The sequence below is a fragment of the Portunus trituberculatus genome, chromosome 31 (genome assembly GCF_017591435.1).
Source record: "Portunus trituberculatus isolate SZX2019 chromosome 31, ASM1759143v1, whole genome shotgun sequence".
Lineage (NCBI taxonomy): Eukaryota > Metazoa > Arthropoda > Malacostraca > Decapoda > Portunidae > Portunus > Portunus trituberculatus.
The window spans coordinates 15,458,778-15,474,955 of record NC_059285.1 but is presented as its reverse complement, the minus strand read 5'-3'; the positions used below and the strand labels follow the sequence as shown (position 1 = coordinate 15,474,955).

Below are 16,178 nucleotides of genomic sequence, written 5' to 3'. Positions count from 1 at the left end.
GAGAGAGAGAGAGAGAGAGAGAGAGAGAGAGAGACTACGTAAAAATACGAAAATAAAAGTTTACAAAATAAGTAAGAGACAGACAGACGGACAAACAGACAGACAGACAGACAAGACACGATGCCGTACAATGTCTGTCAAATTACCAAGAACAGGTGTGAACTAATTAAGGTTTCGTACAATACTCATTTTTAATTAGTCAGTAAGAATAAAACTGTATTGATAAATAGATTGTTTATTTTTCCATCTCCACTGCCCTCACACCCACACGACTGCTGGGGCGGACTCTTGGGGAGGAAGAGTTCGTTCGTCCTGGTACCTGTGTAGATAGGAAGAACGCAAATGTTGAATAGCTATCGCCACGCCCGCATCATTATCGTGGAAACTCGCATCGTTATCGTGGAAACACACATCGTTATCGTGAAAACTCATATCATTATCGTGAAAACTCGCATCGTTATCGTGAAAACTCGCATCATTATCGTGGAAACTCGTATCGTTATCGTGGAAACTCGTATCGTTATCGTGGAAACTCGTATCGTGATCGTTTAATCGTATCGTTATCGAGGAAACTGAAATCACATCGTTATCTCCATCACGCGCGTGGTAACCATTGTTGTTTATTTATTTATTTATTCATCTATCTTACCACACAGTTAGCGATCATTATTTCGGCTTACATAACAGATACCTCACATGACACCACACCCAACAATACAAGTCCTCGACGATAAAAAGAAAATAATAAATAAATAAATAAATAAAACAAATAAAATAAAGTAAAAAAATAAAGCTCGATACGTTTTTCTAACACATAACGTATGATTAAGAGAGAGAGAGAGAGAGAGAGAGAGAGAGAGAGAGAGAGAGAGAGAGAGAGAGAGAGAGAGGATGTGTACAGTACCTATTCCTATCAGCTTCATAAACCACCTGGCTTGATACGAAAGTCGAGGCTTAAAAACATCCCTTCATATGATGACATCCCCACGTATCTCTCTCTCTCTCTCTCTCTCTCTCTGATAAGACCTCCCGTATATGAAAAAAAAAGTTACCTAACATCCTCTATCTATCGTCATTGAGAGAGAGAGAGAGAGAGAGAGAGAGAGAGAGAGAGAGAGAGAGAGAGAGAGAGAGAGAGAGAGACGACGTAATATTAAAGAAGAGTAAGACAAGTAAGGGTAATGATAACAAGGAGAAGAGGAGACAAACGCGTAGGCTTACAATACAGCCATAAGATTGAAGATATTACAACGAGCTGCACTAAAGTCAAATAACACAACGCAACATGAATAATAATAAAAGAATAACAAGAATAACAATACGAATAACAAAGAAAATAAAAAAAACACACATGTATAGCATTATCTTAACCCATTGGCTGGCATTTGGTTCACCTTTCACTAATTATCAGTCACACTCAGACGCCTTAAAAGTTGTCTGCAGCCAGCTCCGAGCTTTGAACTGAGAAGAAATTGCAATATATATTCTTTTTCAAAGCTAACTTTCATGTAGACGCTTATAAAACACTTCACGCATTGCTTCTGGTGCTGCTAAGTGTTTCGTGCCGCAGTGAAAGGGTTAAGAGAGGAGACAGCTAGAGTTTGCCTGGATGAACGTAAGGGATTAGAAAGAAATAATAGTAAGAGTAGAAATAGCAATACGAGTAGGATGAAAATGGATAAGTGCCCCCTGCAACACCACGAGACCTGGATACAATGAGCAAAAATCACATGACTGGCCAAACAAATAAATAGATAAATAAACAAAGAAATAAATACTACTATACTACTACCATTGCAACATTACATAGACTCAGAAAAAAAAAACGTAAAGGAAAATCAAGGAGAATCATTAATTAAAAGAAGGAAAAAGTCAAGAGTTTCCCTACCCCCTCTGCACCATCACACGTCAGACATCACATGACAGCCAAGGGTTCATGCTGTTAATACTGCTGCTGCTGCTGCCACTGCAAACACTACACAGGCTGCTAATGAAAGACTCACATTGTAGCATAAATCAAAGGCTATAATGAGAAGGGAGGAGAACAATACGCGAAGAAAAAGAATTACAACATCCAGTAACAGAAGTGGAAGTGTAAGAATGTATGAATGAAAGATACAAGAACGTGTGATGATAACTTGGTAATTCACAGCGAATAATGAAAAGAACAGTATAATGGCTTACTCGAAATAAGAAGGAGAATACAATGAAAAAAAATACAAGAATACAAGAACATCGTGAGAAATTACTGAGTCACTTCCCCAAAACCAGAAGAAAGGAAAATACAGCGAAAAAAAAAAACACGGAAAACACTAAGAAAAACAATGGACTACACATATATCAACAACTCCTGAGGAAAAAATGGCGAAAAAGACAAGAAGAAAACGAGAAAAAGGCAAAACAAACCTAAAATAAGCATCTGTCACATGAAATAGTAGCCCCGTAGGAGAGGCGCGCGTGACGTCACAGGTAAACAAACCCATGTAAACAATCGCCTGACGGGGACGGGGCCGAGATGGGAGCAATGGGTGACGCGCGGGGCTACCTGGAGCTCTCTCCGGACCCGGTGAGGTTCGAGCCGGTCAGCAAAGTCACCAATGTGTTCTTTGACGACACCAGCAAGGAGGTGAGTGGGCTGTGGCGGTGGGTGGGGAGTGGGCGTGGGTGGGTGCAGGCTGGCGGGGTTAGTGTGGGTCTGGTGATGATGATGATGGTGGTGGTGGTGGCTGGAGTGCGTTAAAGTTCATTATATACACCGCATTATTTCTCTGTGATTTTCTTTGTTTTCTTTCCTGTTTTATTATTATTATTATTATTTTTCTTTCCAGACTGATAGAACACTAATTAATTATACGAGTGATTGTGAAAGTTTGGTAGAAGAGAGACTAATAATAATGGTAATAATAAGAGTGGGAAGGGACTTATATAATCACCAATTGTTGTAGTGAGGGGTGGTTGTGGAGTCATTGCTTGGTGTTATGTTGGTTGGTGCACATTTCGGCAAGGCAAGGCACGGGTCGTCGGGGGCTGTGTGCTGCGGATGTTTGATTGGACAGGTTTTCATTTCTTCACCAGAGTAGACTGTTATGTAAGTGTGGAGAGCTGCACCACTATTTGTTCATGGTGTGTCTCAGCCAGGCCATTGTGAGGCCAGTAACTCCTTCAGTACCATGACATATTTCAATATTCATCTGGCAATTTTATATACCTTCAGAAACTTATGTGGGTAATAGAACAGTAAAGACTCTGGCCATTAATCTTCTGATTTCCACAAATCCTTCCTAATGTAAATAAAATTGCCTAATCACACCCAAAACTCAAGATAAAAATGCATCTAAATTTCTGAAGCTGTATGAAATTGCCAAATAGTGAGCAGAATAAATATGAAAACACGCCATGGTACTGAAGGGGTTAAGAACAAATTTTGTACTCACCGCCACCAGTGTACTGAGACAATCACTGCTTCATGTCCACACGGGTCTCTGAAACACAACAATTACTGCTTTGACATTCATCCTGCTTGTGATTGTAACATCTTTGGGTAATGATAGAGTACAAGAATGTGTATTAGCTGACTCAAATCCTGCATATTACACAAGGTAAACCCACACATACACACCATCCCTTATATAAAAAATAGGTGATGCATTCATAACAGTAGATAGAAATAATGTACACACACATACACATACACAGCCTTATGACAGTAGACTAATGAAGTGTCTTATTCCCCACACACACACACACACACACACACACACACACACACACACACACACACACACACACACACACACACACACACACCAGTACACTAAAGAAGCCTGTTTTCTTGGCAGGTGTTGAGTGTGCGGGGAGGAGGCACGCTGGGGGTGGTGGTGCGGGGGCAGGGCAGGGACCACACCTTCAGGATGGAAGACCGCGGCCCCATCTCCTCCCTCAAGTTCTCTCCTGACCATACTGTCCTGGCCGTACAGCGCTCCAAGAATGCTGTGGTGGGTGTGGTGTGGTATGGTGTATTGTGGTGGTGTTAGTGTGGTGTGGTGGATGTGGTAGTGCAGGTGTGGTGGGTGTGGTGGTATTGATATGGTGTGGTGGTGTAGTGTGTTGTAGGTGTGGTGTGGTGTGTTGTGTTGTGTTGTGGGTTTGGTGTGGTGGGTGTTGTGTGGCGTTGCTGGTGTGTAGCTCAGGTTTATTGGCGTATATACAGTGAAGTGAGTGTGTAGAGAGATTCAGTTTAATGTAAAGGGAATAGTGTTGAAGGAAAAGATATTTAGAGTAGACTTTTACCAGGAAAATATAGAGAAAGGACCTTATTTTTTTTTAGTTGTTTCAGTTTATTGGCTAAAGACACAAACATTAAAGGAAAAAAAGACAATAATCACATATTATAATAGTCATTTATTCTAGATTCATGTAAGTTTCAATAAAGTATATGTTTGAAAGAAGGCAAGCTGTTGATAAAAATAAAAAAAAAAATAAATAAATAACATCAATAATTAATGTGTGTGTGTGTGTGTGTATGTGTATGTGTGTGTGTGTGTGTGTGTGTGTGTGTGTGTACAGGAGCTGCTGAGTTACAACAACGGTGAGGTGGGTGCCGGCCTGAGCCAGGAGTGCCGTGCCAAGTCTGCCACGCTGCTTGGGTTCATCTGGACCAACAATGACGACCTCGCCCTGGTGACCGACCATGGTGTGGAGTTTTACCAGGTGTGTGTGTGTGTGTGTGCGTGTGTGTGTGTGTGTATGTGTGTGTGCACACCTAGAATCTAACACAACTACTCCAAACATTCCTAACCAAAAATTTGCAACCGGTATTTATCAGAATGCATGTATGAATTGATATTGATGCAATTTATTTTTTAATTACGAATGTGAGTAATCAGTTACCTTTTTATTGAGCTGTGTTTTCCTGATTCAAGAAAGAATGTTTGAAATATTTATCTGATTGGTAAGGTTTTTGCTTTTTCCAGGCAGCAAATGACTTGTTCCCAAAGTTTGAGTGATTAGATTTACCTGAACAGAAACAAAGCCCACTGAATACATACTAAGAGCAGCTCCAGTCATTTTGTAAGCTGTCAGCAAAAACATTTCATACCTTGGTTAGCACCTGAACAAATGTGAGTGAAGTACTTTAGTTGGTTGGCAGGCAAATATTCAAGGGTAACTGTGGAACTGGAGATAAGAAAGCAACACAGTGCTCAAGAGACAAAGTGTTTGACCTCTTAAAGTTAAAGTCAAACTAAATAATATCTGTATCTTCACCATTCTTGTTCCTGTTATCACTCACACAGACACAAAATAATGACAATAAGCATGGCAGTGAAGGGCGCCTGTTACCTGACAAGGACACCAACACACTGCGCCACACTAACACAGTCCCATACCACATAGGTGAGCCGGGAGCGTCTGGGCATTCGTCACCTGCGCAGCTACAGTGTTCCCTGCACCTGGTTTGTGTGGAGCCCTGAGTGTCTGCTGCTGCTGCTGTGTTGTGGTACCTCCCCCTCCTCCACCACCCTGCAGCCCTTCTCCTTCAAGCCAGGCCAGTCCACTAAATTGGCCAAGTTTGAAGGTGTGTGTTCTTTACCTTGTTGTGCCATTACAGGATTGAGTCAAGTTTGTTATGTTCTGTTGGCATAAATCTAACTTCTAGTATGTCTATCCATTCATTTATGAGGTTGGCAATTCCACAGTGGTTTGGCCAGACAAAGCACCACACATACACACACTCATGCACACTCTCAGCTCTGTGGCACGGGCAAAGAATACTGTTGGTGTATTTCCTGTATATCCTATAAGACAGCTAAAAAGAATAGAGTGAGAGAACTAGGAGCCTCTTTTTTGTATGGTGTTCTACAGATAAAGAAAAACAAACCGTACCTAACCTAACCCAACCTAGCGTAACCTACCCAGTATAGCATCCTACAAAAAAAATAAAAGAAAGCAAATCTAACCATGTCCTAAAAAAAAAAAGAAAAAAAGAAAAACAAAAGCAAAGGTTAGTATATTACAAACAAAATAAAATAAATCTAACCTAACCATATGTCCTAAAAAAAGAAAAAAAAAAGATAAATAAAAGAAAACAAAACAAATGTCATTATATTATCTATAAACCAAAAAACTACAAATCTAACCTAACCTAACCTAAATATAACACATGTGGCTGATATTCTTATTTAATCCTCCCTGTCCTTGCTTTTCCCTGTGGTGTACCAGTGGAGGTGAGTGGTCCCGGGGGTCCCAATGCGCCGGGCGTCACCCTGGGGGAGCGCGATGTGTGTGTGGGGTGGGTGTACGGCCTGCCCTCTGTGTGTGTGCTGCGTCACCCCACCTCCCCCTCCGTCACTGCCGCCCTTGATGTCTACACTCAGAACAAGTATTAACACATGTCTTGTTTTCATTTTGTTTGTTTTTATTTTTGTGTTTTCTTAGGCACGATATTGATGTTTCGTATTTTGCAAGGGTTTTGTTTATTCTTATTTGTTTTTTTGTTTTAACCCTCACCTCCATTCACACTGCACTGCACCTCACCTTGCAGTATTGAATATCTTGTTTTCATTCTGATATTCATGTATTCTCAAATTTATAAACCCTTACATCTCTTCCATCATCTTTCCAACTCACCCATGTCAACTCTCACCCCCACTTACACTACACATCACCTCACCATACAGTATTGAGTATCTTGTTTTCATTCTGATGTTTATGTATTCTGAAATTCACCCTAGATCTTTACTTCTCTTGCATCATCTTTCCAACTCACCCCATGTCAACTCTCACCTCCATTAACACTGCACTTCACCTCACCCTACAGAGATAGTCAGTTTAAGAAGGCCTATACATGTCGCCTGGAGTTGACTGGGAGGTTCGCGGTCAACATCATCGACAGCCTCATTATCGTGCACCACCAGGCATCAAAGGTGGGTGGAGAGAGGCAGTGTAGAGGCTCAGGAATCATGTTGTTAGTGCTGAGTCAAGAGGGAACTTTAACCCATTCAGTACCATGACATTTTTCCATATTCATTCTGCTTACTATTTGGTGATTTTATGCATCTTCAGAAACTTGTGTGTGGGATTAAAATAGTGAAGACTGTGGGCATTAATCCTCTGACCTCCACAGACCCTTCCTAATGTCACTAAAATGGGCTAATCTTACATAAATCTCAAGGTAAAAATGTGTCCCAGTAATGAAGGGATTAAAAGAAGATTAGATAATGTTTTTGGATGGGGATGATAGATAGAATTAAGTAGCTTTTTTCATACATGGACTGCCACATGTATGCCTGACAGACTCTTGCAGCTTCCCTCATTTTCTTAAGGTGTGGTAGAGCAGAGACAATCATTCAAAACACTTCTATCACTGCAAGTACTTTCAAAGCCTCTAGTTGGAGTTATGTGTTTCTAATGGTACTTTGATGGTTCTAGTGATGGATTGATGAGGTTTCTGTGATGTTAACTGAAGGAATACTTTTGAGAATGTGGCTTATCATCTGTATGTTCTTTGAAAATAGTCATGGTGAGAGAGAGAGAGAGAGAGAGAGAGAGAGAGAGAGAGAGAGAGAGAGAGAGAGAGAGAGAGAGAGAGAGAGAGAGAGAGAGAGAGAGAGAGAGAGAGAACAAGCAAAGTGTTTCGGAATACAGGAATAAGTTTGCAAGAGCCACACTTAATTAATGCCTTTTACTAGCATGGCTGTTGAACTAAATGAAATGAGGAGTGGAGGAGGAAGGGAGTGTAGAGATAGTGTGATGAATAAAGAAGAATAGAAAAGCTGGAGAGAGAGAAAAAAAAAGAGTTGAAGACCAAGAAGTAATAATCGATCTAGTATTAGAAATTATGAAAAAGAATAAAAAAAATGATAAAATTGTACAGAAAAGAGACCAACAAATACAACAACAATATAAAATGACACTTTCTTGCTCCCCTCCCCCCCAACCCACGAAGACCTCCCTGCTGTTTGACGTGCTGGTGGGTGGGGGTGACGGGGAGGGGCATGACATGGGTGTTCCCCCTCCCCCCACCGCGGTCAGTGCAGCCTTTCTCTCTGGTGGAGGCCGGCGCGCTCCCCTGCCAGGCCGCCTCCCCCCCGTCCCTCCCCTGTGAACTGTACGCCCCCACCTGGGTTGTCTTTCAGGTGAGTCTTGGAGGTTGATTGACTGATTTCTGTCTCCTGTGTCTCTCTTCATTTGGTTCTCTCATACTCTTTTTCTGTGTCTCTAATTAACTTGTATCTTTGTGGGGCTGAATCAGGCTCATAGTGTCTTAATGTCCTGTCTGTTAACCCCTTGACTCCCACCTGGTACACCTATAACAAGTTACATTAGTTACCACTTGTCTATTTTTTTTTTTTTTTTTTTTTTTTTTGTGAGTATTACAAAGAGACATGCATTCATCCAACTGTGTGTGTGTGTGTGTGTGTGTGTGTGTGTGTGTGTGTGTGTGTGTGTGTGTGTTTGTGTTTCAGCCGGATATAGTGATTGACGCTCGGCTGGGCTGTATGTGGCACCTGCAGCTCCGCCTTGACTGTCTGGCGGAGGCTGTGCAGGACAAGACTCAGCTGGTGGACTGCCTGCTGCGGAGGAAACAAGGTACAGCCCTCTCTTTATGAACATTCCTCTTCTTTCATAGTCAAATTTTCATTGCTGCTTTTCTCCTTGTAACATCTGAGTGAATTTTATGGTGTTTTGGTGTGTTTTGGGATGTTTTGTTATGTTTTGGGGTGTTTTGTTATGTTTTGGGGTGTTTTGGTGTATATTGGGGTGTTTTGGGTGTGTTTTGAACTTTTTTCTTCTAACTCTTCTCTTTATGAACATTGCTCTTCCTTCACACCCAAATCTCCACTGTTGCTCATCTCCTTGTACCATTTCCAAGGACTGTAATTCTTCTTACTCAATTTTCCTCTCTCAACTCCTTCATGGCCAAATTTTTACTGCTGCTCATCTCCTTGCAACATTTCCAAGGACTGTATTTCTTCTAACTCAAGGACTATTTATTCTCCTCTCTCAACAAACTGTTACTCCTCTTTCTTCACAGCCAGATCTTCACTGCTGCTCATCTTGTAACATTTCCAAGCACTGTAATTCCTTCTCCTACCTCTCGTAACTTTTCCTCACCTCCCGTCACAGCCAAGTCTCTGGTGCTGCTGGTGGTGAGGAAGGTGGTGGAGTCAGGACAGCTAGGATGCCTGGGACAGATATTTGACAAGATCAACACTGCGTACAGGCAACACCTCAACACCATTCTTCAATCACAGGTATGGTGTGTGGTGGTGTGTGGAGGTGTGTTGTGTGAGTGGTGTGTGTGTTAAGTGACTAGTGCATTGTGCAGTTAATGGTTTTGGAGGTGTTTTGAGGTATACTGAGGGATGTAATGTGATGAAGTAATGGTGGCTGTAATAATCTGTTAGGCCTACATATGGCAGCCTACCTGTGAAGCAAGATGTGATAGGACAGATCTCAGAGGAAGAATTGTTTGTTCATTCATTCGTGACCTGCATAGTGACAAAGGTTCATAAAAATGTCCTGTCCTTCCAAGTGAGTTATGGACACGGTGATGAGGTTATTGCAACACTCTCAGCTAAGAGAGAGGTTCTGATTCTGAATACATGGTGCAATGGCTTATGGGTATGGCAACTTCATTAGGGCTTTTTACTTAATTATTATTACTATTTTTTATTATTTATTTAATTTTTTTTATTTATTTATTTATTTTTTGCATTTGGGCAGATACTCCCTTTAAAAACAAAACTGAAGTGTGGGGGTGAAATATCAATAGATTTTTTGGTAGAATTAGGCAAGGTTTATGTTTCTGTATGGCTGGATATGAGTGGCAGTTTTGGGGAAGGTGGAAACAAAAGGGTAAGTAAAAAAAAAAAAAAATCAAAGGTCTGCTCAGAAATATTAATCTTCACTGTTTTGTTCATTTTTTTTCAATAGGCATTAATTAATTTCTTTTTGGGGAACTAACACTGCCATTTCTGTTTATGTAGCAGTGAGGGTTCCTGTTATAGTCTCTCTCCTTTTTGGTTTTATTAATTGTAAAGAAAAAGCTTAATTAGTTGTGTTTATATCAGAATTGATGCCCTCCGTCCCATTTTTCCCTCCCCCTCCCTCTTTCCTCCCCTCCCCTATCACATTTACAGTCTTCACTCCTTCCTCCCACCCCACCCCTCCATCTTGTCCCTCCCTCCCTCCCTCCATCATTCCCAGTCTTAATATTTTTGGGGGTCCAAGGAAAATGTATCAGAAACATTTTTAATATTTACTTTTATATATAGAAGTCATATATTTTTGCCTTTTTTTTTAAACATTAGGCTTATTATCATTATTTTTCTTGGCCTAACTGCTCTCCTTAAAATTTTTCTCTACACTTCTTAATGCACTTATTTTTTTTTATATGAATACCTCTCTCTCTCTCTCTCTCTCTCTCTCTCTCTCTCTCTCTCTCTCTCTCTCTCTCTCTCTCATGCACTTTTCCTCTCCCACGGTTGTCTATCCAGAAGTCAGGTTTGTTTCTGGTGAGTGTTTCGGAACATTTTTGGAGACGCTTGTTTCATGTTGCCTGCCTTTTAGTACTCAGATGTTGATGACTTTTCTCTCTCTCTCTCTCTCTCTCTCTCTCTCTCTCTCTCTCTCTCTCTCTCTCTCTCTCTCTCTCTCTCTCTCTCTCTCTCTCTCTGTCCATTCACTATCTTTCTTCTCTCCTTTGTCTCTATATCCTTTTTTCATCTTGTTTCTCCTTTTTCTCTATATCCATTTCTCTAATTCTCTCTCTCTCTCTTTATCTCTATCACTATCACTCAAGTGCCTCTCTTCTCTCTTTATCTCTCTGTTTCTTTCTCCGTCCTTCTTTCTCTCTCTTCATCTCTATTTTCCTTTCTCTGTCTCTCTCTCTCTCATCTCTATTTTCCTTTTCTCTCTCTCTCTCTTCATCTCTATTTTCCTTTCTCTCTCTCTCTTCATCTCTATTTTCCTTTCTCTCTCTCTCTCTCTTCATCTCTATTTTCCTTTCTCTCTCTCTCTTCTTTGCCTTTCTTCTTCTCTCCATCCTTCCTCCAACAGTCTCTTCTCTCTGTATTCCTTCTCTTCTCTCTCTCTCTCTCTCTCTCTCTCTCTCTCTCTCTCTCTCTCTCTCTCTCTCTCTCTCTCTCTCTCTCTCTCTCTCTCTCTCTCTCTCTCTCTCTCTCTCTCTCTCTCTCTCTCTCTCTCTCTCTCTCTCTCTCTCTCTCTCTCTCTCTCTCTCTCTCTCTCTCTCTCTCTCTCTCTCTCTCTCTCTCTCTGTTTTTTCCCTAATTCCAATGTCGCAATAGTTCTTCATTTAATTAACTGTAACTGAAATGGCCTTTAAGACATCAATATTCATGATATAGTAATTATTTTTCATTCACAAATTATAACTAAAATGTATGTGTAAATCAAAGCATCAATAGTATTCATAAAAGCACAATTTCTTTTTCCAATCTCAAATCTTAATGGCAATGTCCTTTTTTAAAACTTTGATAGTATTTATGAAACGTAGATTTTTTTTTATTTATTTTTTTTTTTTTTGCTTTCCTCTTCTTCTTCTTCTACTTCTATTTCTACTTCTACTTCTACTTCTACTACTACTACTTCTTTTCTTTTTCTTTTCTTTTCTTTTCTTTTCTTTTCTTTTCTTCTTCTTCTTCTTCTTCTTCTTCTTCTTCTTCTTCTTCTTCTACTACTACTACTACTACTACTACTACTACTACTACTACTACTACTGATAATAGATGTAGATGAAAGTTTAGTGTTTGTTTGCCATTATTGTTGCATGTTGGTAGTACAATGGCTGTTACTTGCTACTGTTAGTGGGTGTAACTGTTGTGATTAGAAAAGCCCAGTATACCAGTGATGTTGTTGGCTCAGGGATTTGCATTCAGGCTGTGTGGGGGGAAGGCTTTAGTTAATCTGTAATGTGGGGGTGTTGCAGGGAGTGACTGGATGAAGGTGTTACTCTGGTGTTCTTTCTTATATACAACTTCAGCATTGTACTGTTCCTTGCCTCACCACACCACGAAACATCACCAAACAGTACTTTTACATATTTTACTTCACTGGTTTACTACACTACATTACCATACCATGTCATCACCACTAAACATCACCACATTGTTACTTGCTTCACCATGTGCAATTTCACACATTCTCTCACACCATCACACTGCTACACCACACATGCCTCACCACACCTCATTGCTACTCTCTCTCACACAACCACACACCACACTATGCTTACAAATGCTTCACCACATCACACCACCACCACACCCACACCACACCACACCACACCACACTTGCCAGTACAACACCACACCACACCACCACACACCACATTATGCTTACAAACACTTTATGACACAACACCACCACACACACCACCACCACACCACACCACACCACACCACACATCAGCACACCATACTTGCCAATACCTTACCACACCACACACCAACACACCACACTTGCCAATACCTTACCACATCACCACTACAAACCAATACTTTACCACACTGCCCAAAATTACTCAATATCTTATGAAGAATATAGAAGAACACCATTTTTAACTAAACACACAATAAAAAAGAACAATAGAAATAACAAATAACTTAAAAAAAACTGAAAAAAATAACATCTTTTATTAACCCATTTGATCTCCTCCTTCTCCTCCACACAAGATGGGAGAGAGTGTGAGCTTTTCCGCTGCAGCGAGTGGAGGAGTGGAGCGGCGCGTGGTGGTGGTGGAGCAGGCTGACATGTATAGTGCTGTCCTGGCCCCACTGATGGAGGAGGTGGAGAAATTGGAGAAGGAAGGCAAGACTGGGAAGGGAGACAAAAAACGTGAGTGTGTGTGTGTGTGTGTGTGTCTGCTTGTGCATGTGCGTGTGTGTGTTTGTGTGTTAATTAGTGTATGTGAGGTGTTTCTGAGTGTTTGTGTGTGCTTGAGTGCATATGTAGGTTAGGTTAGCTAGCATTTCATCCTCCCTTTCTCCTCCTCCTCCTCAACAGTGTCAGTCCGAGCAGTGGTGGGCGTGGTGGTGGAGTACACGCGGTCACTGGGGGCGGTGGGGGTGACAGTGCAGCATTTCCTCTATGAGCTGGTGATCAATGCCTTGGTGCGCACCAGACACTTCTACCAACTACACCAGCTACTGCAGTATCACGTTCTGGCCGACTCTAAGCCCCTGGTGAGTGCCAGCTGGCGGTGTTGTGCTTGGTGTGCTTTGGTTTGTATGGTGGTTGTATTTTTCTGCTTCCTATGACCTTATTCCACTGTGTTGTAAGGTCAGTCTCTTGAGTTTACTTCTTTCATCTGTTTCTATTCACTGTGTTCTCTTTTTGTAGGTGTAAGTTTGTTCATGTCATGCTTCAGCACGTCTTCCCATCTTGTTCTCTGTCTACCCACCTTTCTTCCTCCCATAACTGGTATCAGCATTGTCTTCTTCACTGGTTCTTCCTCATCTCTCCTCTTCACATGTCCAAAGTATCTCAACCTTGCCTCTCTTACCTTCTCTCTCATGTTGCACACTCCAAACGTTCTTCTTTTATCTTCACTTTCTCTTTTCCAACAGTGAGATGCCACCTATCCATCTCACCATCCTCATTTCTGTTCTCTCCAGAATATCTTTGGTGTTTGTATTTCTCCTTCCTCCCCAAATATTCATCAGCTGTTTCACCGTCAGCTTGTTGTGATCTGGTTTGTTTGGTATTTTCTCAGTTTTGTATAATGTTATGTGGATGTGAATTATTAAGGGTGAGACATAGAACAAATTACTGTACTCTTTTTTTCTCACAGGATCAGTGTTCCAGCTTTTGCATAACAGTGAGGTGCAAAATTCAGTGTACCGTTTTATATTGATGCTTTTGAAATTTTGTTATGTTAGCAAGAAGATCCATCACAGCATGCCCCTTGTGTGAAGCATCGAGATTTTGTGGTCAACCTGTTTTTTTGCCACTGTGCAGCACTTCATCATCATTAAATAAATTGACAAACATACGCACACATACACTTGCATACTTACTGCACATCCTTTGTAGCATGAAAGTTACAGCTGTTCAATTTATTATTTTCACTCTTGTTACACCACTGACAAAAAGAGATCAGTTAAAACACAACCTGACAAAACACACACACACACACACACACACACACACACACACACACACACACACACATTAATGTTCCCTTCCCCCCAGGCATGCCTGCTGCTGTCCCTGGTGGGGGTGTACTCAGCAGGGCAGCAATTGAGCCTGGACATGCTGTGCAGACTCAACACAGCACACGACGAGATTATTGAGGTGTTGTTGTCGCAGCGGCAGGTGACGCCCGCCCTAAGGTCAGTGTGAAGCTTCCCTCTCCCTTGCTTTACTTTTATTTGTTTAATCTTTTCATTTGTTTATTTATTTTTGGTGGCAGTATTGTGGTCACTGAAGCAGTGTTAAGGTGTTGTCAGTGTTAGACCAAACCACCAGCTGTCTGTCAGATGGTGAATAGCTTTGTATGTGTGTGTTGATTGATGACTTCTTGAGGTTTAACATTTTTTAGTAAGATTTATGAACAAGAATTTAAAGAAAAGTCACTACTTCAAAAATTTGTCTATATATCAGGCCAGCAACCTCACACAGGATGACCAAAACCAAGCACCCCACACCAGTACACACACCACACACTTGTCACTCACACTCTCACCCCCACTGGCTCTCTCTCCCTGTTATTCTGCAGTTGATTCCTCTTTGTATCTTTCAGTTCTTGTGAGTGTTCTGTCCTACAGTTCACTTCTGTAGTCAATTCCAATTTCCAGACTTCCACTCATGAAAACAGCTTATAATTAATGTATGCACTACTGTAAACTGTGCCTCACCTCTCCCTGTGATGTGTGGGGGCAGGTATGCACGCAGCGTGGGCCTGGCAGAGTCTGTGTCGGCCCGCAAGTTCCTGGAAGCGGCGATGGGCAGCGGCAGTGATCAGGTGTTCTACTCCACCTTCATCTTCTTCAGCCTCAGGAACACTCGGCTCAGAGGCAACCCGGCTTTTGCTAAGGGTGGGTCGCTGGGTCACTGCTCACTCATACTGCATGTGTTCCTGCTGTTCTTGTTGCTTGTGGTACTTCTTCTTTCCTCCTTATTGCAGTGTTTCTTTTCCTGTGTACTTTTTTTCCTCTTGTTCTTTGTCTTTTTTCATTGTGTTCCTTTTTATTGTGTTGTTTTATTGTTTAATTTCTTCTTGTTCTTTTTGTATTGTTTTCCTTGTGCTTCTTTCTTTTCTTGTTTCTTCTTTTCTTGTTCTTTTTTATTCTGTTCCTTGTGCTCTTGTTATTTGTGTTATTAATTCTTTTTTCTTATCATTATTATTTCTTTTTATATCTTTTTTTCTTCATGTTCTTTTCTTGCCTTGTTTCCTTTTCTTTTTATTTCTTCTCATTCTCATTTTTTCCCTCGTTTTAGCTCTTCATCACCTTTCCTTCCTCTCCTTCTCCATAAATCATCCGCATCAGTTTACCATGTACTTTCTTTCATATACGTAAATTTTGTGTGCCTTTCTCTTTCCATATGGCTGGAGAAAGAAGAGATGCTGTCACAATATACATCAAATCTCACATATTGTTCCTCTCTCCTTTCTCTCTCTCTCTCTCTCTCTCTCTCTCTCTCTCTCTCTCTCTCTCTCTCTCTCTCTCTCTCTCTCTCTCTCTCTCTCTCATTGCAGGTGAACATTGTGAGGTCTTTGTGGAGCATTACAAGAAGCTATTTGGAGAACTACCTGACCACAGCAATCAACAGTTGTAGTTTTGGATTGATAATTGTAATAATAGTTAGTAGTAGTAGTAGTAGTAGTAGTAGTAGTAGTAGTAGTGGCAATAGTAGCAGATTACATATATAGCTAATTACTGAGAACAACAATAATAATTTAACTCTGTAATTCCAAGAGCTTGTCGATTAATGAGATACAAATACACAAGAGAATGTTCCGTGGTAGTACAATGACAATGGCTGAAGTGTTAGCAGCAGCAGCAGCAGCAGTAGTAGTAGTAGTAGTAGTAGTAGTAGTAGTAGTAGTAGTAGTAGTAGCAGTAGTAGTAGTAGTAGTAGTAATAGTAGTAGCAGCAGCAGCAGTAGCAATAGCAGCAGCAGCAACAACAAATCATATACATGAAAAAAGGACA

The 16,178-nt window shown here is 41.0% G+C and overlaps 1 protein-coding gene across 1 annotated transcript in view; it reads left to right on the top strand.

Moving 5' to 3' along the window:
• The first annotated feature begins 2,452 nt into the window (after window positions 1–2,452).
• LOC123511396 (regulator of MON1-CCZ1 complex-like) overlaps window positions 2,453–16,178 on the top strand; it is a 15,410-nt gene continuing 1,684 nt past the window's right edge. Inside the window, 15 exon segments of the mRNA XM_045267239.1 lie at window positions 2,453–2,626; window positions 3,840–3,995; window positions 4,567–4,710; window positions 5,395–5,575; window positions 6,220–6,379; window positions 6,818–6,923; window positions 7,946–7,977; window positions 7,979–8,135; window positions 8,466–8,589; window positions 9,127–9,254; window positions 12,696–12,858; window positions 13,027–13,205; window positions 14,215–14,354; window positions 14,905–15,059; window positions 15,722–16,178. The exon segment at window positions 15,722–16,178 is cut by the window's right edge and continues 1,684 nt beyond it. Coding sequence (XP_045123174.1) covers window positions 2,516–2,626; window positions 3,840–3,995; window positions 4,567–4,710; window positions 5,395–5,575; window positions 6,220–6,379; window positions 6,818–6,923; window positions 7,946–7,977; window positions 7,979–8,135; window positions 8,466–8,589; window positions 9,127–9,254; window positions 12,696–12,858; window positions 13,027–13,205; window positions 14,215–14,354; window positions 14,905–15,059; window positions 15,722–15,801 — 2,016 coding nt within the window. The 5' untranslated portion in view covers window positions 2,453–2,515 and the 3' untranslated portion in view covers window positions 15,802–16,178.